General features: G+C 29.7%; 2 protein-coding genes across 2 annotated transcripts; both read right to left on the reverse strand.

Annotated features, from left to right (window-relative positions):
- Nucleotides 1-1,083: 1,083 nt before the first annotated feature.
- Nucleotides 1,084-18,642, reverse strand: LOC124359163. Its single transcript, XM_046811672.1, has 6 exons — nucleotides 18,482-18,642; nucleotides 18,015-18,140; nucleotides 12,915-13,091; nucleotides 4,277-4,480; nucleotides 2,800-2,911; nucleotides 1,084-1,277 (listed from the first exon to the last, which is right to left on the reverse strand). Exons 1-6 carry the CDS (start codon nucleotides 18,591-18,593, stop codon nucleotides 1,112-1,114), a joined length of 897 nt encoding a protein of 298 aa, XP_046667628.1. The 5' UTR covers nucleotides 18,594-18,642; the 3' UTR covers nucleotides 1,084-1,111.
- A 6,126-nt stretch (nucleotides 18,643-24,768) lies between these two features.
- LOC124361425 lies at nucleotides 24,769-27,164 on the reverse strand. The gene is made up of 3 exons (XM_046815475.1): nucleotides 26,927-27,164; nucleotides 25,831-25,942; nucleotides 24,769-25,114 (listed from the first exon to the last, which is right to left on the reverse strand). Exons 1-3 carry the CDS (start codon nucleotides 27,072-27,074, stop codon nucleotides 24,961-24,963), a joined length of 414 nt encoding a protein of 137 aa, XP_046671431.1. The 5' UTR covers nucleotides 27,075-27,164; the 3' UTR covers nucleotides 24,769-24,960.
- Nucleotides 27,165-27,832: the final 668 nt, after the last annotated feature.

Genomic DNA, 27,832 nt, shown 5'->3' on the forward strand with positions numbered 1-27,832 from the left:
TAGATTTACTTATTATAAAGTCATTGGATTTTCCACTTTACTTGTGGTACTTGACGAAGCAGTTAACCTTTACGTTTGAACTTATTTGGACAAGGCCCTTAATTTGGTTTTCTTAAGGGGTACAATCAAATGGTGTAGACCGTAAAATCTGGCTCATTCTGAAACGCTGCTTCTTACGGATTTTTTTCTAGAAAGGCTTTAGGTGTGTTTTAAGGGCTATAGTAAAATGGTTTATGCCTTAAAATCTGACTCTTTCTGGCACGATGTTATTTTGGGGGATATTTTAACAACGGCCTCACATTAGTTGTGTTTCAGGGGCTACAATCAAATGCTGTTGGGCGTCAAATCTGAGGGGAGGTGGGAGAGATGGTGGAAGGGGAAGACTTCCGGTACGATGCTTTTACACGGGTTTAGTTGATTGACCCACAGATGAAAGGGGCTTAGGCCTGAAAATTTGCATGAAGTCTATATAGCCAACGATGAGTTTGATCTTGCTTTTCATTCTATGGAATTTTGCTGAGCTTAGGAAACCTTTTCAATAGATACATAAATAAAACTGTAAGAAATTTACTTCACCCGTGATGTGTGATTTTTATTCTTAGATTAAAACGAAAATATAATGAAGTGGTTAGCCAATATTCAAATTCGGTGACAAGTTTTGTTTTTACTGCACTCTTTCATTTCAGTACCATATATAGGTCATCCAGTTTGTATTATTAAAACACTGGTATAACCTTAATATAATTACCAAAATTGTGAATAAATCACGTGACAAGATATGTTGATAAAGATTTCATCCTTACACTTGAGATTATGTTTGAAACCTCATTTGTAAAAAAGTGTCTATGTACAAAAGCCGCATCATGTTCAACCTTAAAATTGATATAGGCATATATTTTGTATCACCTTATTTTCTGTACGATTGTCTGTCTATCATCCAATTCACCATAGAACATTTCAACAGTAAAATGAGCTATACTGTATATTTAAAATCCTGCATGGAAATTTAGCGAAGCCTGTTACGCGACTTGGTAGTTTGTACACCTTGTACTCTTATAAGGCATGGGAAATGAGAAATATATAAACCTAAACTATTCAAACTTTATGTACATTAGAATCGATATTCTCCTCCGTATTTCCTAGGTTCTTCAGTAGTTGGTGTGACCTTCGCTTGATGGGAACATATAAGTTTTGGACAGCAGCGAGGGAAATCTTGTGATAAATCCTGTTCTTCTATAAAGCAGTCCGCATCCTCTTGATATGACAGTAAAGGGCACCTAAAATAATATTTAAGAAGCTGTTAATTTACATTTTAATAAAAACAATTTTAAGAGTGGAAGAGACAAACAAAGATGGTGGGAGGGGAGGTGGGATAAATGGGGAAGAGGGAGAGAGAGAGTGAGAGCCAGGGAGAACGATATCCTATATCAATAAATCAATAAGTTAAAGTATAAAATAAATTGGGTACAATTGGTTTTGTCATATTCGATATTATGTATTCTAGCTATGTTTATTGTAAATTTTGTTGTAAATAGACGGATTTCCATAATCTAAATAGTAACTTTTCTAACTGTTGCATTCCGTTGAACAATATAAAATGAAAACTGTTTACCTTCAACACATTCAATAAGTTTAGTAAAATACAATTATAAAATTAGTTATTTATATTTAAGCTCATATTTGTAGTATCAGGCACTAATATCCAATGTATCAAGGATAACTCTTAATTCATAAGTTAAAGCTTGTACGTTTAAGTATTTTGTTATTTAAATACATACCAAAAATAAACTTAAGTTACATCTCTAAACACAGTGTAATAATCCATTGCATAAAATTTAAAAACAGTAAGGTTTAGTATATAATACTTCTTTAACAATTTTAATTACTCGGATTTAAATTACCATTATTATTGTATAAATTAAGATAATTTAAACAAGACATACAACAAAAATATACAACAGTCATATTTTAGTCTGCTAGACTTTATTGCGTCTTTACATAAGTACATGTTTGAAATAGGGAATAATTCTAAATTGTAATGATATATGGTATCTTAATGTTTTTAAATATTTAGAAATGCATAAAAAAGTTGTGTGCTTACGAATTGTCTCGTACATGTATCCTACAGTAATGTTATTTTTATATAAAGATTATATTAATATTATGATGGCTAATAATTCAAAGATGTATTTTATATGTATAGATTTAATAAATAATTTAGCTCCTAATTATTTTACAACTATTATGTAAACCACATATTTTAATTCTATTGATCGTTCAAAGTTTTATCGTGTTCCAACGCTTAAGCTGAAATAGGTTTGAATAGTTTTGTATAACTAAAAGTACCTTTCTACTGAAGTCAAATAGCATACCATGGCTAAGAGTTAGCAAACATTTTAATACTTTCCATATAGCTAAGCATGATGGCAAAGAGAAAACCAAAAATAAATAGTATTTGTAATCAAACTCAGAAAAATCCTGTGACATTTTAGCGAGTATAAACTTGGGTGACTGAAATTATCTTATGATTAAAATATTGCACACTACCCCAGCGAAACCGATTAGTTGACATGCGGAGTGTCGTATTCTTATATTGTTTGAAAAGGTTTAATTACCGTTATTAAAAATATTACATTTAGTAAGTAAACATATAATGTATAAAGGCAAATTATGTCATGCTAAAGTTTATTAAATTTATAGCAAAATATAAATGATCTGTTATCCAAAACCTATTGGAAAATATTTATTTACTTTTACAATATAGTGATTTGTTCTTAACTATTTATCTATTATACTCACGTGGTAGTTAGTACTCTAAATCTGCTCTCTGAACAAGTGAACAACCCGCAGATGCCGGGTGATGCCCATTTATCACCATGTAAAAGTATTCTTCCACTCACATTGCATGTTGCTAGAAACAATTATAATTCGACTCCAATGACTTATATTTTTATGATTTGTGGAATCTTTAACCACATATAGGGTTTACGATGATATAATTATTAAATATTAATTGCTTTATGTTGCAATGGTTCGATACATTCTAATAACATATAGTTTAAAATTAATTAAAAACAATAATATTTTTAATTTTAAAAATGTAGATTTAAATACCCATTTATATACATTTTTATTCAAGAACTGATTCATTACTTAATAGGCTAACTAGCAAGATAATATTATTAAATGGATCAATCCTTGGATACGATATCATGTTATTTAAATGTAAAGTATACTAAATTTTTAATAAAATATGGCCATTAAATAAAATACTTATATAAATACTTTATTTTAAACACTAAGCAGAAACGACATGACATTGCCCTTTTTAATCTGCAATATACATGAATACTGATTAAAAGCTTTAAATGCAGTTAATTTTAATATATATTTATAATGTATATGATTCCAATCAGAAACTGTCCCATTATCATCATCCTCTCTGATCTTCTTTTCCAGTCATGGCATGACTCGTGGCAGATGTTTTCAGTTCCACAAAACGTCTTTATCACTACGGAAGGGAACATTCAGATACTAAACATTACAGGATAAGTGGTATATTGGCTTTGTCGGTCACTGCTACAACAGTAGTACCTGATGAACTCTGGTATACATGAAATTATGATTGCGATTATGAAGTTGAACTCTTTACTACGTGCTATGTTCATTGCAATTTTACGGTAAATATTGTTGTACATTAACTCAAACCTTTCACAAAAGCTTTACTGGTTGCGTATAAGTTATTTCTAGTCGTGTACTGAAACAGTTAAAATGAACTTTCATGATCATATTATAATGAGTAGAAGACCACAAGATCCACATTCCACATAGAATACAAGAAACCCAAATTTCTACAATAAAAGCGATAAATAGAGATACAGTGACATTGATGGTTATTTACGTTACGGATGACCTCTTTAGGCTATCCAAATAATGAGAGTGGTTTCGTCCTCAGTATTGATACTAATTCATTTTTATTTATCTTTACTACATGCCGTGGATGTTGTTAAAATGTGTGTTAATGTTACTTATCAGCTTAGGGTTATTTTCAGTTGGGGCTTCTGAGCCTCGTGTACGAATATGTCTACAATAAACAATACCCTAGCTGTGTAGATATGTTATGTAAAAATTAAGTATTTAATCGTGTGTATCTCCAATAAAACTAATTTCTTTCTCTTAGCCAAGTATTTTTTATTTGCACCACTGTATGGTGTTTATATTTAGATTGGTTATTTCCTTTACATATATTTAGATAAAAATACCTTTTTCAACGTACCTTGATCTCCCGACGCTCCATGGCCTTGATCAATTTTTCCGTAGGATAATCCACCGTAATTGTGTGAACCTGTAGATGGGTGGCTATTAGAAGTATACGATGGAATGTTCCTAGAGCCATACGGCGAGGAACCGATGGCAGAACTAAAGGATGGTGGGAAGTTGCTGCTAGAACTGGTCATCATAGGTTTGTAGTCCGGAAGGCCTAAAGAAAGAGTAAAACTTGTTTGTAACTATTCATTTATTAAGCATAGGTCGACAAATGGAATGTGGGTATTAAAGTAATTTATAACCGAAACACGATGACATTACTTTTTACTATTTAGTATATTTAGCACCAGACAACATAAGTAGAATATTTTTTGGTGATATTTTATAAATACCCATAACTCATATTGAAACTCATAAGGAATATTGTAGAAAAAGTTTATCTTCCCTAATCGTTTATACGTAAGAACAATGGAGAGGCATATAAAATACAAGGTTGCTTACCATATGGAATGTGAAAGACAGAGGATTTTTCAAATTTACAATCCTTCAATTACACAAAATAAGTAAAGGTTATTGTGTTACTGGTTTTTTGTATCACTGAACAATGGGAAATGTTCTAAAGAGTCTTCTTTCCTTCACACCTTGACCATTATCAAAAACGATTTTTACATTACATATTAATAGGTATGTGGAATTACTGTAACTTACTGATTGTGAAATATGCTACATCGAATGAAATGAGATTGAATGTGAGATATAATAATAAATATTACAGTATTCCCATTTTCATCAATCACGAGATTTAGTTTTAATATGGTAAATTCGTAAATTTACTACATTAAAACATGATAAAAGATATTCGTAAATTACATATATGTGTTAACAAAACAGTCACATAACTCCTAAAAGAGTCGGCGGGATGTTTTTATTCGCAGATCTCCTTGTGTGTGACGCATTTGTACCCCTTACAACTCACTGCTACTACCAGACATTGGTTCTTGGAACTTTATCCAGGGAGAACTTGCCGATATTGCTTTCGTTTCCACCTTTTGTCAATTTGTAAGTATAGCTTAAGATATAAAACAGCTCTTAGAATATATATACCAAAATTGAGAAAAATGTGTTACGAATAAAAGGAAGGCTTATGATCATTTTGTCTGGTGAGGATTTAGTGAAAAAAAGCGTAAATTCTTACTGATCATTACTCATCGGAAATCTATTGCACGTTCCATGGTTATTGATAGACTTATAATGTTGTTCAGTAACACAAAATTACTAATGGTCGTACTGAATTCAACATTCCTAGTAAGTCTCATAATATGAAATATCAAAAATACTTATATTTTAAGTAATTGAGTAGGTAGTTAAAAGTATTACTTATTTTTCTTAATGAATACATTAAAATATAGTAAATGTACAACACAAATAAGAGAATTTAATTTAAACAGTTTACCAGCTAAGACTTAAAGAAACTTACATATCCTTTTTATGACAGTTTATGCTATTTATTGTTAAGAAATTCCCAGACGAAGATTATGGTGTGCGTAATGGGACCAATTAAATTAGTAAAAAATTTGTTCTGTAAGTCTTTTATTAAACAGGCACACATCCATTGTAGTACTATTTCTAAAATCATATAATGTGTGTTAAAAATGTATGTTAATTTGATTCGTGGATGGCAAAGGGACTTGATAAGAAGCATTCTAAATATCCGACGTTACAAAATGAGAGAAATATTTACCTTTTCATAGGTAAGAACGGGCTTACGGTGGTCCACTCTAAAATAGCTGAGAAGGCACCATTTTACACAAAAAATAACTTATATTATGGAATCGATGGTCAGCATTTCAGTTATTTCTGTGACGGATTTTTATGTTATTGATACTCAGTGTACACTCAAGTTTTCCTCGGACCTGAGTCTTATGCATTATTAAAGTAAGCAAGACGATACTTTCTTCTATTTGCATGTCAATCAACATATTATCATTAAGTTAAGTTTTTCAAGGTCAAATGATGTCTTTCATGTGCTACATAAGACTACACTCTTATCAGTTTTCAGAGGAGAATTAATACAGGACAGAGAAAATATTGTAGATCCCTATCTACAATATAAGTTTTAAGTATATTTTTTACATGGGATATATATATATATATATCTTTATATATATATATATATATCTTTATATATATATATATATATCTTTATATATATATATATATATATATATATATATATTTCTTGTGTGCGTGTGTATGTTAATGAACTCCTCCTAAACGGGTGGACCGATTTTAATGAAACTTTTTGTGTGTCTTCAGGTGGATCCGAGAATGGTTTAGATTCACAATTCGGTCCAATTTAAATAGTTTATTTAATTAATTTTTTAATAATAAGTTGTTGTTGATGTTGGAGTGTTTTACATTGGATCCACCAGACTGCGCTACGAACGACACGTATTACAAAGTGAACTGATACTTAACAGCTGTGAATATTTTCAGGTGAAGTTCATCAAAAGAGGCAGAAACATTTTTCACATTTTAAAATTTAGAAAGTTCATATTTTAAATTTGTAAAGTGCTTGATCAGTAGTGTAATGCAGATTGCAAAGATTTTCACCAATTGTTCTACGTAGCCTAAACATTATAATATTACAACACAGCCATAATGTTTTTCTATTTTAATTCCAGGTTTTCCTGACACTTTGTGCTGCTATCAAATTTGTGTGTTGTTTTGTAACATTCTGTAATTATTGTGTGAGTGCTAATTGTTATAATACATTAATAGAGATTGAAGATGTTTGAAGTGCATAAAAACTATAGTTATTTATTAAAGTTATTGAACTCATTTTGCAAATTTATTGAAATGATTATATTGGTCGCATACCTCAAATAACCTAAGTAGCATACAAATCAAAAGGTTGTGTTTCTATGTGTGAATATTGTTAACAGTTTAGATAATCAAGCTTTAAACTAATTGGATTTAAAATAATTTGTTGTAATTTACATTTTTTAATCTGCAGTAAGAATTGGTCACATAAGTTCAAATTAAGTAGCATACATATCACATGTGTGAATAACTACTTATTGTTAATAGTGTAGGAATTGGTTTTAAATTAAATTTTGTTGGCCAATTCCGATACTATACTGTAATTTTAAATTACTAATTTTATAACAAGTATATTTTTTTAATTTACAACTTAATTTATCGTAATGCTATTGAATGTACAATATTTTTGTTAATCCTTCAGGAGTGTACATAAACAAATTAGATGGTTTTCCGATAGGGCTGAAGTATAATAAGTGGCCTCCATCACAATCGAATTATTGATATTTCTGAATAGCCTATCCAAACTACTATCCGAATTGGATTATAGTTATTTAAGGGCTGAAGTATAATAAGCAGCCACCATCACAATCGAATTACTGATATTTCTGAATAGCCTATCCAAACTACTGAATTTCATTATAGTTATTTATTCGGTCAAATTAAATTAAATTTTTAATTATAAATTGTTGTTGATGTTGGAGTGTTTTATATTGGATCTGACAGACTGCGCTACGACACGTAATACAAAGTGAACTAATACTTAACAGCTGTGAATATTTCCAGCTAAAGTTCACCAAAGAGGCAGAAACATTTGTTTACATTTATATTTCGTTATTATAAAGTGCTTGATCAGTAGTCTAATGCAGATTGCAAAGTTAAATTTTCACCAATTGTCCTATGTAAACATTATAATATTACAACACAGCCATTCGTTTAATCAATTATAGTCTTGAAAGCATAGAGTAAGCATAAACATATAAAAATAACACCACTTCTTATTTCAATATATTCTGTAGTCACTTTGGAGGATAGAGATTATCCAGATATAAAATTGGAAGTTTTAGCTTTTAACTGAAATTCTTAGTAAATATTAAGTGTTGATCTTGGAAGAATGCGCTACGATCGCAGTTTCAAATGTTTCTCTACTTTAATTCCAGGTTTTCCCGACATTTTGTGCTGCTATCAATGTGTGTGTGTTGTTTTGTAGTTTCAAAAGTAAATACGGCAAATAACATTAAAATATAATAGAATGAAGTTATAAAAAGTGTACTACGTGGCCGCGTTATAAATTTATAAAGGCCAACCAACAGGCAAAAAGAAGAAAATAAAAATAAAACATCGTGTATTTATTGTGTGAGTGCTAAAATTGTAATAGTACATTAGAGATTATTGGTCGCATTACCTCAAATAACCTAAGTAGCATACAAATCAAAAGGTTGTGTTTCTATGTGTGAATAACTATTGTTAACATTTTAGATAATCAAGTTTTAAACTAATGGATTTAAAATTATTTGTTGTAATTTACATTTTTAATCTGCAGTCAAAGTTGGTCAGATAAGTTCAAATTAAGTAGCATACAAATTACATGTGTGAATAACTATTGTTAATAGTGTAGGAATTGGATTTAAATTAAATTCTGTTGGCCAGTTCTGATACTATACTGTAATTTTAAATAACTATAATGAAATTCGGTAGTTTAGATAGGCTAATCAGGAATATCAATAGAGGTTATCCAAATATAAAATTGGAAGTTTTAGTAAAATACACTTTTAACTGAAATTCGTAAATATTAAGTGTGCAGCGATTGATCAGTTAATTTTTTGTTTGTTAATAAATTGTTTTTTATCTTGGTATGTTTTAAATTGGATCCAGCAGAATACGCTACGATCGCAGTTTCAAATATTTTTCTATTTTAATTCCGGGTTTTCCCGACAGTTTGTGCTGCTATAAAATTGTGTGTTGTTTTGTATCATCGTGTAATTATTGTATGAGTGCTAATTGTAATATTAAATTAATAGAGAATCACATGTGTAAATAACTATTGTGATGGTGGCCGCTTATTAATTTTCAGCCTTTAAATAACTATAATCTAATTCGGATCGTCATTTTAGTAGTTTAGATAGGCTATTCAGATATATCAATAATTTGATTGTGATGGTGGCCACTTATTGTACTTCAGACCTATAGGGAATACTTATTTAGTATATTAGATAAATTAAATTCTGTTGGCCAGTTCTGATACTATACTGTAATTTTAAATAATTATAATGTAATTCGGTAGTTTAGATAGATTAATCAGAAATATCAATAATTTGATTGTGATGGTGGCCACTTATTGTACTTCAGACCTATAGGGAATACTTATTTAGTATTTTAGATACAGTAGTCTACGTTGTTATACATTTTTATCTAGAAGTTACTTAATTACAATTACATATTCAATAAGTTACTCATACACATTGTGTACTATTATACAGAATTTTATTTTTACAGAAAAATGCCACGTCTTCGTGGAAGAGGACGAATAGTTATTCAATCATGTGATTTATATGCTACTTAATTTGAACTTATGTGACCAAACTGTTAACAATAGTTATTCACACATAGAAACAAAACCTTTTGATTTGTATGGTACTTAGGTTATGCGACCAATATACTCACTTCGTTCAATAAATTTTCAAAATTAGTTCAATAACTTCAATAAATAACTATAGTTTTTTATGTACTTCAAACACCTTCAATCTCTATTAATGTGATATTACAATTAGGACTCACACAATAATTAGACGATGTTACAAAACAACACACATATTTGATAACAGCACAAACTGTCAGGAAACCCTGGAATTAAAATAGAAAACATTTGAAACTGTGATTGTAGCGCATTCTGCTGGATACAATGTAAAACATTCTAAGATGGTAGACCCATTTAGGAGGAGTTCAGCTCCATACACACGCACACAAGAAATATAAATATAAAGATAATGAAATTCGGTAGTTTAGATAGGCTAATTAGAAATATCAATAATTTGATTGCGATGTTTGCCGCTTATTGTAATTCAGCCTTTAAATAACTATAATCTAATTTAGTTCGTCATTTTAGTAGTTTAGATAGGCTATTCAGAAATATCTATAATTCGATTGTGATGGTGGCCACTTATTATACTTCAGCCCTATATGGAATACTTATTTAGTATTTTAGATAAATTAAATTCGGTTGGCCAGTTCTGATACTATACTGTAATTTTAAATAACTCTAATGAAATTCGGTAGTTTAGATAGACTATTCAGAAATATCAATAATTTGATTGTGATGGTGGCCACTTATTGTACTTCAGACCTATAGGGAATACTTATTTAGTATTTTAGATACAGTAGTCTACGTTGTTATACATTTTTATCTAGAAGTTACTTAATTAAAATTACATATTCAATAAGTTACTCATACACATTGTGTACTATTATTCAGAATTTTATTTTTACAGAAAAATGCCACGTCTTCGTGGAAGAGGACGAATAGTTATTCAATCATTTGATTTATATGCTACTTAATTTGAACTTATGTGACCAAACTGTTAACAATAGTTATTCACACATAGAAACACAACCTTTTGATTTGTATGCTACTTAGGTTATGCGACCAATATACTCACTTCGTTCAATAAATTTTCAAAATTAGTTCAATAACTTCAATAAATAACTATAGTTTTTTATGTACTTCAAACACCTTCAATCTCTATTAATGTGATATTACAATTAGCACTCACACAATAATTAGACGATGTTACAAAACAACACACATATTTGATAACAGCACGAACTGTCAGGAAACCCTGGAATTAAAATAGAAAACATTTGAAACTGTGATTGTAGCGCATTCTGCTGGATACAATGTAAAACATTCTAAGATGGTAGACCCATTTAGGAGGAGTTCAGCTCCATACACACGCACACAAGAAATATAAATATAAAGATAATGAAATTCGGTAGTTTAGATAGGCTAATTAGAAATATCAATAATTTGATTGCGATGTTGGCCGCTTATTGTAATTCAGCCTTTAGATAACTATAATCTAATTCAGTTCGTCATTTTAGTAGTTTAGATAGGCTATTCAGAAATATCTATAATTCGATTGTGATGGTGGCCACTTATTATACTTCAGCCCTATATGGAATACTTATTTAGTATTTTAGATAAATTAAATTCTGTTTGCCAGTTCTGATACTATACTGTAATTTTAAATAACTGTAATGAAATTCGGTAGTTTAGATAGACTATTCAGAAATATTAATAATTCGATTGTGATGGTGGCTGCTTATTATACTTCAGCCTTTACATAACTATAATCTAATTCGGATAGTAGTTATATAGGCTACTCATAAATATCAATAATGCGATTGTGATGGAGGTCACTTATTATACTTCAGCCCTATCGGAAAATCATCTAATTTGTTTGTGTATACTCCTGAAGGATTATCAAAAAATATTGTACATTCAATGGCATTACGATAAATTAATTAAGTTGTAAATTGAAAAAATATACCTGTTATAAAATAGTTTGTTTCAACTTTTTTACCTTCAGATTAAGTAAGTTTTAATTTAAAACATCCTCTACATTTAACATCACTCATGTTATACTCACACACTATCGGTTGGTCGAAGTGTGATTAAATGTACATGTGATGAAGTTATATATTGTAATAACTTTTTAATAGACATTTTTATCAAAACAGCCCAGATTGTTACAGATTAATCAAAGTTCAAAATTTTCGAATTAAAGACCTGTGTACAGGACAACGTCTGTTGGGTCTGCTAGTATATATATATATATATATATATATATATATATATATATATATATATATATATATATATATACTATTTGTGATTCAATGTTTATTGAAATTAAATAAGGCTATTGCCATTTATACAATTTTACGTAAATAAAAAGTCGTTTGACAAGTGTTTGGTCTTCCGATCATATGTTAGTTTGCTTATTTAAACGCATATGTGACAGATACGGCCAAATACAAAATAATTGAATCGGAAAAAGTAAGCGCTCTGTGGTGTAATGGTAGCACATTCACCCGGCAAGTGAGAGATCCGGGTTCGACTCCCGGCGGAGCAAGTACTTTTTGTGATTCAATGTTTATTGAAATTAAATAAGGCTATTGCCATTTATACAATTTAACGTAAATAAAAAGTCGTTTGACAGGTGTTTGGTCTTCCGATCATATGTTAGTTTGCTTATTTAAACGCATATGTGACAGATACGGCCAAATACAAAATAATTGAATCGGAAAAAGTAAGCGCTCTGTGGTGTAATGGTAGCACATTCACCCGGCAAGTGAGAGATCCGGGTTCGACTCCCGGCGGAGCAAGTACTTTTTGTGATTCAATGTTTATTGAAATTATATATATATATATATATATATATATATATATATATATATATATATATATATATATATATATATACTACGGTGCCAAATGCTATAGAGTGTTGCTCATGAAATCACATTATCTCAATTGTAATTTATTTATATAACGTAAAATGTGATTCCTTCTTTATATAACAATTTAAAACATGTCGCGTGTATCTAATACAATTGTTTACGGTCAGATTCTAACCCAGATCACTCGCAAAATCCGTTACTAGACCCAAAAATGGAAGTTAAAAAAATTATCTTACTGTATCTTATTATATATTAACAATTTTTAATAATGATTCTTTATTATATAATTAAGTGTGTTTTATTGTAAACTTGATTTAAATTTAATTTTCATTGGGTATTTCAAGAAATTAAACAAAAACGATACTCACCATTTTGTGGTGGACTTCCTCCACGGATCTTATTAAGAAGTTCTTGTCTTATCTGATCATTACGTGAAATATCTGCATTTGGAGTACCGTGTGATTGCTGGTGTACTATTGGTATGTTTTGAATACCAGAATTCATTGGAAAAGAAGCACCGACATCTAATCCAGTGTGCACATAGCCTAAAAGAAATTATTATACAAAACCTTAGAAAATATTTGCTATTACGTATAATTTCGACATATTTATTCTATTTAAAACACGTAATATAATTCAATAACTAATGTGACATATACATGTAATACATTTTATAGAGTGATTCTTAAATTTTTGACGTGACAACGTCTTAAATTAGGTTGCGGCTCGGAGTCACTCATGAAAAAGTGTAACGCCCGGTAACGTTACGATGCCCGTCCAGTGGGTCCGCCGCACGGGATCCGCACGGGATAAAGCAGATAACTGTGGGTCCGCCGCACGGGATAAAGCAGATAACTATGTTTATTCGTGAAAATGTGGAGTGCTTAGATTCGTCATTTACAACAACTACAACAATAAAGGTAAATAATTGTACCCTGATATTTCATTATCGTAAACTATGATTGATTGATTAATTGTTAGATTGACACAAAAGTTGAGAAACTGAGTTTATAGGTTATGTCATACTATTGACAAATGTTGATAGTGTTAAGTAAATTATTAGTTTAAATCACTCTGCAATCAATCGTACTTCAGTCGATTGAGAAGAAACAGCGCGTATTGCTAGTCAAACATTTAAAATAACAAATTATAACCTCTAACCTGTCATAACAGTGCGACCAAACAAACGAACTAAACCGACCAATCACCACGCGCGGAGTTAGAATTTAACTGTGTTTAGCAAGAATTTCAAATTCCAATTTTAGTAAATGTTTTATTCAACTTTACCATTTACAATAAAAAATTTTAATTAATTTCAAATTATGTACAATGTTTTAGTAAACAAAATATATTTCTATAGTTAAAATTTGTGCAATTCTTATTTTCATTCAATTCCTTGTTCCCATTGTGCAATTTAATAATATTCATATGAATAAATATTCTACCGAGAAAAAGACGTTGTCACGTAAAATCTTCACCCGTAAAACCGACTTTACAGGCAACCATAATTTTTTTATCCTATACAAAGTGTCAGCCATTAATAATTGTTAAATTCATCTTATTCCAACGGCTACTCTTACGTATTGAATAAAGCTTATAGAGCGTGTTTGGCTGTATCTCTAAAAATGTTTGTGCTAAATGTTAAGGGATTTTAAATTATTTGAATATTGAACTAAACTTGCAAATCGTCAACAAAACTTTCGATGCCACAGCTCCATGGGACCACCAATGTACACATGTGACATTATAGAATTAAAAGTAGTTAAGATAGCCGTATAACTTTGTGCAAGGTTTGCAGACTTTATTATATATAGTTTCAAAACTATTAATAAGTTTGTATACATTTTACACAAGCTGAAACAATCAATTTATTTTAGCCAAGTTAGATTTTTGCATAATTTCTCGACTCATTTTGGTCATTTGTGAAGTTTCGGTTTCTTTATCTAATAAGATAATTTTTCTAAACTACTATGGCTGACTGTTGGTTTTAAGTATGTCAGCGAAAAATACGATCTGTTTAAAATGTTTAACGGAAATTTCAAGATTTTTAATACACTTCGATTTGACCACACCAAAAATTAGTGACTAATAAGAAATTTATTTCATTTAAAATTCAAGATTCACGAAATAATAACTTGGATTATACTATGTAAATTTGATCTCGGCTCAGAACTCTTACCCTACATGATCTAATTGGATATGAAAATGTCTAGAATTAAAAAGAAGTAAAGAATTGTTTTTAATCGTTCTAATGGATAAAAATGTGTAAAGCCTAGCTACATAAAAGTAAAATAAATCTCGTAAGTAACATAACTTCAAGTAATCACAAAAATTACATGGAAATATGATTAGAGAATACCCGCAAAAGCGTGTAGCTTACGAGACAAGGGAAGATGGCATGAACTTAACAACGGAGTTAGTAAACTCACATTACGCTAAATAGCGTCAAAGGCAACCTTAATAAATGTTGGTGTGTTGGTTTCATTCGAGATAAGAAACCCTGAGGCAGACCACTACAAGTTCATTGTCGGATGTATAAGGCTTCATTTTACAAATAAAGTACCATTGTAGTAATTTTACTTCCTATTCTGTTCGAAGCTATTTTTAAAATGTACATATATGATATTGTTAAAGATTTAAATTCAGGATAGAGGACTGATTCCAGATCATATACAAAAATTACACCCTGAATTCGATACTTGCTATTTTCTAAACGTTAAATATAGAAATATTAAAAGAGTATACAGCATTTTATTAAGATTAAAAGTCGCCAATCCACATATAAATATAGGATCCCTGGATAAATATAGACCTATCCTTATTGCTAAAATCGTTCCGGAGGTACACACTCCTGGTCTCTAAAATTGATCCATTATGTTCTCTAAAGTTGCATTACAGAAAATTATTATAATAAATTCATAGAAAATATTGAATGAAATTGCTTTTAAAAACATTCTGACGGCGCAACCATATGTTTAATCAGGTTAATTAAAGTTTTACACGTATAGTCTTGAAATCGTAGTCGACAGTAACAACACTTCTTACTTTAATCTTTTCTCCAATTCTTTTCCGATGTAGGCTATATGTAAGATGTAACATAAGACAATATTTAGATGAAAGTTTTAGAAACAAATAATTTTAAGTGTACATTTAATGAATTCTAACTGTTACCTTGGTGAATTATATTTTTGTTTAATGTTGAGTTTGAATCGTTTACACGATCAACAAATTTATGTATTCGTATAAGTTTATAGTTATAGCAATTGCAATTTACTGCGTTCTCAGTATTTTTCCCATACTTTTTATTTGTTCACTTAGAACTAGAAACTGAGAAAACCGTTCATTACACAGTTCTAAAAGGACTTTTACATTTTATTTCGTGTGGATTTTATTTTCAGAATGGATAATTTGTGTTAGAGCCTCTTTTTGTCAAGATTACATGAGGAGATATAAGGTACTCTATGTCTCAGTCATGTTGCTTTGGAAGACGGGGATACTAACTCTGTTCCATCCTCAATACTTTAAAGCAGATAGGGAACTGCAATCTCTGAAGGGAGCTCCACCTAACAGTCATCCTCCGCAGTACATCCACTCTTACACCCCGCATATCAAATTTAGTGAAGTGCAGCCCCTCGACATCGGTTTATCTACACCAAGAATAGATTCTGCAAGATATAACCCAACAAGAAGTGAAAGTTTTGTGTGGGATGAAACTGTCTGATCGAGTTATATTTCTTTGATTGTGTGCAATGAATGAGCCACATGTCACCAACTTCTAGCTATCATATATATGTATAAATTGTTTTGTTTCTGGTAGTGAAGATACCTTAATTTTACCACAAAAGACCAATTTTAAACTTTAAACACTTAACACCATTATTTTGGATCGTAGGATGTTGCAGAAACCACATTGTTAAAGATATGACCAATAAGCTTTCAAAATGTTTTAAAATATTTTTTTACCCAGTATGTGTCTATTTTCAGAGTATTTACACGATAAAGTACAAAAATGTTTTGGGGTTTTAGTCAAATATCAGAACATTTATCGCAAAGTCTAAAAAAACATTTGTATGTGTAATTGAACTATTGGGTCAAGTTCCGTTATTTCACCCCATGTTTTTAAATCGCTACTATAGCCACGGAATTGAATGCTTGAGGTGAATTAATCATTTCAACTTATATTTCTGATCAGCCCCTCTAGAATTTTATATTTTACTGATAGGTACTATCTCGAGGGATGTTTTTCTTTTATTGACCTTCGGTGCTGCCCCGCGCTGATGGCTGGAGGCACTCGTCTCATTTCGATAACAAGAACAGTCTGGGCATGCCTGATGCTGATTAGATAAGACGTCGTCAAGGAAAACAAACAGTGTCTATCTAGTTTAGTACCTCCGTACTCATCTATGATCATAAATAGTTAAAAAAATCAATTCCGTGGCTATAGTAGCGATTTAAAAACATGGGATGAAATAACGGAACCTGACCGAACTATTGAACTTTGTTGACATTTTTTTTAAGATAGATATTTCACCAACTCTCTACTTCTTTGGATTGTTGTAACAGTCATCTTGTTTAAAAGCCGCATTAAACACATAATATTGTATAAAGCTACGTCATCATGCCAATGTTCGAAATCAAAATTTACTTATACCCGCGTCTAGCCACACTGTGCAGCACAATCAAACATAAAGGCTGTAAAATGTTTCCCTGAAACTGGCATCAATAAGTTTTTAATTTATGAACATAATAATTGCACTGTATTATTGTTACGAAGATATGAAGAAGCCAACATATTATCTCTCAAACAAAATAACGAGTTGGAATAAATCTGTGTTATTGAAAAAAATTGTGTTTATGTATATATAAAACGTCTCAACTATTTAATAAACATTTAATGATGCTAAAAACATACGAATCCTGAAAATGATGTCGTGCATTATAACAGTGACAAGCTTGCTCTAATATTATTTATTGGCTGATATTTTTATATTTTAGGCTCTGAAGTGTTTTAAATTTATTTAAGTAATCATTATAACTGTTAATAAATTTATAAGTATAAGGTATAAAAACTTCAAGTATCATCCATGTGAAAATGTATATATTAATATATATTTTAATAATATATTTTTTAATTTTAATATGACAGTGCAAAACAATAAATATTCCAAATGTCAACCCTTTATGGGTTTCTAAAGTAAAGACAGTAAACTAAGTATTTAATACTTATGTTTATATCACATTCTTTGTTTCTCTTATCTTAATGAATGCATTCCTAAAAAATCACCGTCTACTTCATAAATAACCTGTATGTGCCAGGAACGATTATCACTTCATGTAAGTGAGACGTACATTAAGTTTATTTTATAATAATTAAATTCAAGAGTAGAAGTGCCATTAAGTTATAATTAAAATAATATAAAATAAAATGTAATGGATTATTTTAATACTAAAATCATTAAATAACTTACCTGGCTCCGAGTCAGAAATATATTTATCAACTAATTCTTGATTTTGTAAATGATCGTGTGGAAGTCCTAGTCCTTGTCCAATAATACGATGTTGCGTATTGAGATCTCGGCTTGCGATTTCTTCATCTGGTAAGAATATAAATTACATGTTACTGTGTTACACGTGAATATATATAAAATACGATAAACGACATATATTTCAATTTAAACTTTTGTGTGTATATGTGTGTATGTGTGTGTGGGGGGGGGTGTGCGTGTGTTTCTGTTAAGTATATAATGGTTCAGATTGTTTTATAAAATTACCTTTACTTAATATAACTTACAATGTTTTATTGTACATATAAGTATGGACTATGCATTCAACTGCTTGTATGTCATTAAATAGCTAGATCTAAATAAAATTATTTAATTTAAATATTTATTAATTAGAAATAACACGTCTCAGCGTTAATTTTTAAAATACTTACTTTGAACTGTTGCATTTTCTGTCTTTTTTACGATTTCTTTCTTTTCTGGTGATATTTCATCACAATAAATACATATAGGAATGAGAAAAATGAGTGTAAAGTGCATGAACATTCTGATTTTTGTGAAGTGCAAATGTTTACGTAACACAAAGTCGTAAGAACACCTCTATTAGCTTTGTTTCGCAGTTACAATGAAGTTTATAGCCCATTATCGTTGACTTGATATGCATACTGTGGATGAGAAACCTTGTTAATTGGCTCACTTTGGAAGAAACCAATATTACATCAAACCTACCAAGAACTATAGCTATTTTTATAAACTATGAACTTACAGTGGGAAAATCTGGTATATTTGTGATGTCATTTGTTTCTCAACCAAAACATATTTGTTGCACTTATCAAATATTACTTGAATTGTTAAATAAGTTTTTTACCACATTTACCACGTTTATCTTTAGATAACATTACCAACATTGAAATATAATTATAGAAAATTGTTCAAACTTGTTTTGTATAATTATAGACATTTTATACTGTTCAGTTGAATGCCCGTGAGAAGATAGTATAAAAGCATGAATGTGAATCAATTAACCGCGACATTATGGAATAGGAATTTTATAAATTCTTAAAAACATTATGAACCATTATCCATCACTATATCAAGAACAGGTACATACAATGTTCGATATAAACATATTTTAGTATATAGAGAAATATGACTGTCGTAAACAATATATTTTAAATCACATGAGAAGTGAAGCTCAGAAGGAATGCTACTGACTTATTGTAAGAAAACTCTGGTTTTAAAAAGTAATTTCTTACACTATTTACTCCATATTATAGTTTTCTCTTTTTAACCGGTTGTGTAAAACATTTAATGGACCATATTTATTTTGCACAACTCAATACGCGCACTCGCAACCTGCGACGAAAAAAATGGTGATAATGTTAGTTGTCGGCTCACAACTACCAAGTAAGGTAAGACAAGAGAACTTTGTGACTCCCATAAACCAATAATTAAATATTTTTAAATATAATAAATAAGGGAATACCATTCATAACTAATGACTATTTAAACAAAATATAATCCATTTATCATTATTGTAATCTTCATAGACAATGTTTGGCCATTGATAGTTAATTTCTAAATTATTGGAACTGCCATTATTGGAACAACACACCTGAAACCCTATGGGATACGGTGGGCTCTTAAGGCAAGAATAACATGGATGTAATTGTATTTTTAAACGAATGATAATAATAATAAACTTACAAAACCACACAACACATTAACACATAAATAATAAAAACATGCAAATGAAAAGATATACTTTTTTAGAGGACATCAGTGTGTATTTTCCACCTGTAAGTGGTAGAACGCCAAGACACGATGTAGCGGGGCAGCTCAGACAGAAGGGATGGGATGGAAGAGTAATAATATGTCAGCAATTGGATACTGCAAATACAAAATTAACAGAAAAGTGTCATCTATCAATTGTGAAATTCAAAGGGCTACCATAAGGAAAAATCTACATTGAAGTATTACATTAGTTTTTAGGAAACCTGTAACCTAGGTTTATCGGTTTTAAGTGTTTATATGTTTTTTTAGTAATGCCAATCTACTACAAGATCTACATTTCACAACTACTTAAATTATTTTCGTAAGTAAGTGTGAAGAAGTTTAAAAAACCACAATTGTTACTTTAACGACCATAAGGAAAGTAAGGATCAAATAAAAAACAACACTTATAGTTTGGGTGCTGAAACACCATATTAATGAAAAGTTAAATTTTCGTGTTACTGTATATCCTAAAGTTCAGTTTTATCATGGTAGTACCTATCAATAACTTTAGTGCATGTTATTTTCTTTGATGTTATTTGGTAATTTGATTCAAAACTTTTTACTTTCTATTTCATGTACTTGTTGAAATATCTTTTGTAATAGATCCTAAATTCAAATAGTAGCTTTTCACAACAGCACGCATGATTAGTTCTTTACACATGTCCATCCCCTTCCTCGATGTGCTTAAATTTATAGGATAACAGAATCTTGGATATTTGCCATCGTTATCTATTACATATAGTTTTGTTTATTGAAACTATCCTCTTCTTCAAGATTCAAAGGTACCTTTAAAGACATAAGTTAAAGCATAGGTACTATACATAAACTAATGAGTAAATACATTTTTAAAAGTGAAATCAAATGAGATTGTAAATGTGTGAAATATGTCAAAATTAGTCTGGAATTATAAATGTTTGGTACGTATCAAGAAACGACTTTAAATCACCGTCACAAGAACTGGGTCCCTCGGCTCTTTCATATTCAGTTAAACTTCTTTCTGAGTGACGATGTGAGAGGAAACTAGTGCGTTAAATTCTAAACTGTCATACCATGCAACTTACAGAGTATTAAATATACTGTTTTAATATATATATATATATATATATATATATATATATATATATATTTATTTAATTTATTTATTTATTTATTTATTTATAACCTTTTTCAAAAAACTTGCATAGAATAATTAGAATAGGAGAACGCCAACACTGCCTCGTGTAACAGGATTCCCTAAGGTTACATGTAAATGTCAAGTCCATAGCTCATTTCATCAGGCTACATTGTTTTACTATTCCGAGGTTAAAATTTCATAAAATTACATTCATTTTTTTAAATTTATATATTCTGCTATTCTTTCCTTACGATATTAGTTAAACAATGTGCAAACGTTGGCAGACGCCCAGCCACATTCCATGGAGTAATGGATGTCTATAAATAATAACTTATAATAACTAATGATACTTCATGTTTAAAGTATTAATTTTACTGATCTTTTCGTTTTCGAGATATCATATATACAGACCGTAGACTGTTAGAGAGACAAATATGCAAACGTAAGCACATGTAGATATGAAGTAATGTTTCAGTCCCTCAAGTGATAAGGTACACTAACCCTCAGGCAATAAAATATACTTAAGATTATGTCTTGTGAAAATTGGTGTCATAATTGAGATTGCCTTATATTTGTACTGCCTTCTCTGTCTGATATAAATATAATTAATAATATAACATCGGTATACAACTTAGGCAACTTGTGACGTTCAATTAAGTATGATGGAAGTTTGACGAACTGGCAAACTCTCTGATTGTTTTGTACAAAGTTGGTAACAACATCAGCTACTTGAAACCAAGCACAATTATAGCACTTGAATTACAAACGTTAAAATCGTTTGTTTCAACTTTCCTCATTAAAACTACGTTCCCTGCGACATATTGTTTTTAATTTAGATACTGTTAATTATATTCATTCACAATGCTCACTCCTGCTTTGCGTTATAATGCAATGTATACCAGGTTTAAAAACAACAAATAAATTTCTAGAAATTTTATTTGCAGAGCGTTTATTATTTTCATGTTTCGTAATCTTAGAAACCTAGTCATTCAAAATAAGATTATGAATAAAGAATGATTATTATTTTAACATTAAACCTTGAGTACAATGCAGAGTGATATTTCCCTGATCTGATTTTCTCTAAGATTCCTTAATTATAAACAGTTTCATTTAAAAGTAATTAATTTACTATTAAAAGTTTCTTCTTTTTCTGTTATACTATTCTGTTATATTCTGTTATACCTTAATAAACTGCTGGCTCAAGGATTTCAATGTATTATTAATACAATGATGAAATAAATTATTGCTGAACAGTTTTTATTTCTTTAAATTTTGCAATATGCAATACTTTCCCTAAGACAGTTTTAAAAATACTCATATAAAATTTATTTTTAAAGCTTGTTCCTCGGGAATATTGTTCTGTGTCCATAAAATAAATATGAAATATACCTAATAAAATTGTTCAAGACGTAACTACGATATAAATGTAAGGCAGTAATAACTTTAAAAAGAAAATGTCAGTATTAAACTATTCACAAAGTTATAGATAAAATCAGGTATATTTCCCAACCCAGTTATATCGTCGTATCGGTAAGGATTTTACCAGTTTGCATATCTCTTTAAAAGTTCTTAGCATTTATATTTAGTAAAACAGTATAAATAACTATAATTTTATTGATAAACCGTGACCTATATAGTTACTTGTATTGTATTTATATGTAATGGGTATCCACATCAAATCGCCAATACAGGACTAGAATTATGATATATTTTATGTGTCACCAAAGATGCACAAAATAATGCAAAGTGCACAAGATAGCCGCCCAATCCCCAGGAAATAGGCCCAGTTTTCCTTCAACATAAGGCAGTAGACAAACCAGAAAACGGTTGCTTTTTTGTTACGACACAAAATGTTGCTAAATTTTTTATTACGTCAATTATTTTATCGTGGGAAATAAAGTTTACTGTAACTGCATATACCTAATATAAAACATTATTCTGTATTATATCATGCACTTAATGTAGTTCAGACTTGTGTTGTAAATTACTTTTAATAATAAACGTTTTTATAATTAAAATTGATAAATTTTACACGTTTCAAACAGTGATAGTCATTACTTTTTAAAAGTTTACGGTCTTCTCAAATATTATTGAATACAATGCATGTCGTAGTACAGTGCAGAACAATGATTGGCCGCTATGGTAACAATCGATTAATACAACAAACGCAGTTGTGGTCTAGCCAATTGGAATGAGGAAGGCCTATAGTGTTACCGTGGAAATTCATATCAGGAAATAATGCAAGGTCACACATGCAAGTCATCCACACACAAAGACCTTTTCGAACCGTCCCGGTCTGCTATTAATACTTATGAGCATTCTAATTCCCTAAAATGTAATGCATCTTAATTTGCGAGCACCATGCTGGCTGTCTTTGAAAATACTTTCTGTGAGAGTCCCTTAAATGTATAATTATCTTAAAACTGATCTAATAAACTGTATACTCTTGTTTTCCAATCTCTGTTCGATAAAACATTATTTTTTATTCTAGGTACAGTCTAGACATTATATTGTGAATGTTTATATACATAATCAGTATTGTATGTTTCTTAAGTTCAAAAAGATCCACAACCCCCTTCCACCATTGTTTTACTATACGTTTCTAATTACTAAGTCCTAGCATGGTTCTACTGATACTATAAAAAGGACTTTCTCTCTGTCATATTTATAGTTTCATTTACAATGGTGAAGAACTTACAGCGCTGGTTTGTTTCTTCAAATTGTAATCAGAGATTGAATGGTTCTTATAGTCAAATTAGTGTTCGGTGTGTCCGTTATTGTGTATTCAGTTACTGTAAACATGCATTCCCACAATTTAAAAAAAACCTAATCCTGAAAATAAATTTAAGGGGTTGAATGTGTGGCTGCTGCCACCTATTATAAAATTCAAATAATACTACAATAAAATACAACACAAGGTAATTTGTTCAAGACTAAGTAATTTTTTATACGTAGCATTTCAGGATCAAAATATATCTAATACACAATAGGCATTTGTTCATCCCGAAGTAATATTACTATTTTACCATCCAAGTAACACATATGCCAAATTATGTCTAAAAATATCAACTTGATTTTGGGTGATTGAGTATAGAACATCCGAAGACCTCAAACGATATTCATTCAAACATAATTCTTAACAAAATTTCGCACATATAATATTAATAGTATTATAATATACCTTACCGTTATGGACAATAGTTCCTGGTATTGATAAGAAGAGAGAGGAACTTCTAAGGATTGTCTTTTATACTTGACTCAGCCTATTGCACATTTTATGTTCTCAATATCCTCAAACAATTGAAAGGCGAATGTACATACTCTTTTATGCAAATAGTATATTAATAATGAGTATAATGTCAATATCAGGCACAGTTCCAATGGACACTGAATTAAAAACTATAATGAATTCAAAAAATGTATCCCGCAGTAATTTATACCTATTTTAACAGTTAAGCCATAGCAGGAGAGCTTTTACAGCATCTGAAAAGAAAGATATTAACTTTATATGATTTTTTTAAGTTTCTGCTATGTTATTTCAATTTAAAACTGGGTGCAGAAGAGCTGCTCTCACATTACTCTTTTAACACTTCACGTAGGAGAACATGTCTCTTGAGAAATGTTTAGTAATTTTTCATGAAAATAATTAATTTTTACTGGTTTGATATATATTATTAAACTTACTATTGATTCAAATATTAATTACTGCCCTGCACAAAACCAACAATGGTATTTAAAATGCTATAATATGATTCAATATACAGATAGAAATATATAGGATACAAAGAAACAAGTTATGACCTAAGGTTATATTTTTGGAAGTACACTCAATAATCCACAACTTACCATATTTATTACACGTTATAATAGAATTTAATAAATTTACAAGATGTATAAGACATTTTGTTAGATATTTTTAATACAATGCTGATCAAAGTAGTCTCAACATAAATAACATATGTCCAATTTTGAGAATAATACCTCTCTGTTTTTACCACTTCAGAAATTATTGAGTCTGTTTATTTAAAACGACCAATCAGTTCTCTTCCTCTCAAGTTGTTGAACTTCTTTTTCGTTAGGGCAAACCATTTTGGGACAACAGTCTGGAAAATCTTTTGTAAAATCTTCTTCTACAATTGTACACCCAGAGCCTTCTTGATACCGTAGGTAAGGGCACCTGGAATTAGGATATTGCTTAGCTATATTGTAAAAGGATTACGTTTATAAGGAAATAATCATAATCTACTGTTATTTCATCCATCTAATTTTATATAATTTATGAAGTGACATCTTTCTACAAAACTCTATGTGTATCAATATATTATATTTAGAAAAAACGTAAACACTAATTATTCATCTTATGTATACTTGTGTATCTAACGTACAGAGTAATAATAAAAAAAGTATGCCATCAAATATTTACTATTTTATGAAATTATCTATTGAACTTTTAAAACCTCTTAGCAAATTGTACCTACAAGAACAAGATTAAAGGTTTAACAGTATCAATATTAATATGATTTTTTGAGAGTCTCATTATTATGTTTACGAAACTTTTTGTGCTATAAACTACAGTATCAATCATTTACTTTTAATTACCAAAAAAGCTATTATTGATGCTTGTTTTTTAAGCTAAGGTTCATTTAATATATATTGTAAATATACTTGTATAGTTATAAATGTATATATATATATGTGTGTGTGTGTGTGTGTGTGTGTGTGTGTGTGTGTGTGTGTGTGTGTGTGTGTTAGTTTAATTGTGTACGAGGTTAAGTGGTATAGAGGACTTTACAGTCCTAATTTCGCCTCTAATAAAGATATTTTACATTTAATTGTTTCAAAATATAACTAACAAGTGCGTTTTACGTATACATTTTGAACATTTTGACATACGGAGTAGCTAATTTGCGGAAGTGCTTTTCATGGCAAGAGAAAATCCCACAAATTCCTCCTTGGGTCCATTGGTCTCCAAACTTCAGATATCTTCCCCCAACATAACATCCATCTAAAAAATATAATATATTTGTATAAACAGTTTTTATAATGTTCAACGGGATTTTAGATTATTTACATTTAGGAATGTAAAGATTCGGTTTAAAATAGATAAATAATTTACCATCTACCGTTTTTAACGAAAATTCTCCGATGGATGATTGTAAAAATGTTTGTTTTAAATAGTCTGCATCTTCAAAAAGATCTCAACTTTCCTAGTTTGGACTTTACTACAATGTGGATAGTAGAGGCTTATATATAAATCGGGTTTTATTGAGATTTTTATATTATGTTCTATAATAAAGTACAATATGAAAAAACTATTTCCTTTTACAGTAAAAATTTAAATTTTATGTGATTTAAAACCGAGTAATTTTAACATTTCTTTACTTTATGTGGGAATATTTATTGACTAATTATTTTCTGCCTCCAGTAGTTACAATATTTTAAGTTATACAAGATTAAAGTTTTAATGAAATATCCACGAATCTTGTTTATATTAATCGTTTCATTTTAATACGTGTATTTAACTTTAAGTGAAATATTCAGATTGCAGGAATGTAGGATAATTTAGATTCATAACCAAGCTATTAGAGCAATATTTCCTTAACGATAGTATAATTCTATGTCAATAACTTGATTGCGTGTCTAAACATAGACAAAAAGTTTACCATTATAAATTAGTCCTCATAATTCGTTTCACTTTAGTTGTATATTAAATAACTATGATGTTTTGCCAAAGTTATCAAATAACTTCCAAATGCATTATTTAGCCTTTTATATTTTAATTCAGTAAGTAAGGAATGTACCAATACTGCATACCTCATTCAAGACTTAATTGCTAGCAAAACTTTCTTAGTAAATGTTGTAATAAAATGTCGAGAAATATGTCTACTTGTTACATGAATAATGTCATATTCTACGGAAAAGTAAAATTATATATAACATTTATCTCTACGTAGCCTAATTAAACCTGTGTTATATTTATTGAATATACCTTGATTTTGCCTCTGTTTTTGTATATCTCTTGACTGTTGTAAATCACTCTCTGTAACATTATAAAGATGAAAAACTCCAGAACCATTGACATTAGTAGAAGTTGATAAAATTGCTATTAACGTAATAGCAGCAAAACTCAGAAACATTTCTAGATTTGCTTATGCACTGAAAATTTGCAGCCCTGGTTCGACAATTAGTAAGATGGAAAGATCCCAAGTGTTGAGAGAATTTAACGACTCTTACGCTCTGTTGAAGCGTAGTGTAAGGCAATGAAAGTTATAGCCGCATTGTCTTTGTACTGAACTTTCGAAGTACATAAGCTTACAAACCGTAAATAGACGTGTCAGACGTCTTTAAGAATTTTCATTCAACTAATCTGAATTGAAACACATTCATGGTAAATTATTAAATACTTAATAAAAAACATTTCTTATCCATAAAAATATAATAAATATGTATAGTTTTTATTGCAATTTACTATTTCTACCTAACAGCTCATTTATCTTTCACTTTGCAAACTTCACTGCTAATAGTTGTCGAAAATAATTGCGATTGAATCATGTATTACTAACTTATTATTACTATTACTATAAATTACTAACTTTTAGAGCCAATGTTTTTAATTTATATACAGTTTTTTATTTTATGTTTTATAGAAATGTATTTTTTTATTTAATCGCATGTGTAAAAATATTTTGTTACAAATGCTAAACAATTCAGGTTTAGTAAAAATTTTACTTGATGAATGTGCTCCTCAAATGTAAGGGATAAATAGATGTGAACTTCATCAATTTTAACTTAAATCTAAATTGAACATATTCTACAATGTAATTTTCTTTATATTGTTTACGCTTTATTGATCCGCGTAGTACAGCACTCACTATACCTTAATATCGTATAAAAC

Source organism: Homalodisca vitripennis, chromosome 4 (genome assembly GCF_021130785.1).
Source record: "Homalodisca vitripennis isolate AUS2020 chromosome 4, UT_GWSS_2.1, whole genome shotgun sequence".
NCBI lineage: Eukaryota > Metazoa > Arthropoda > Insecta > Hemiptera > Cicadellidae > Homalodisca > Homalodisca vitripennis.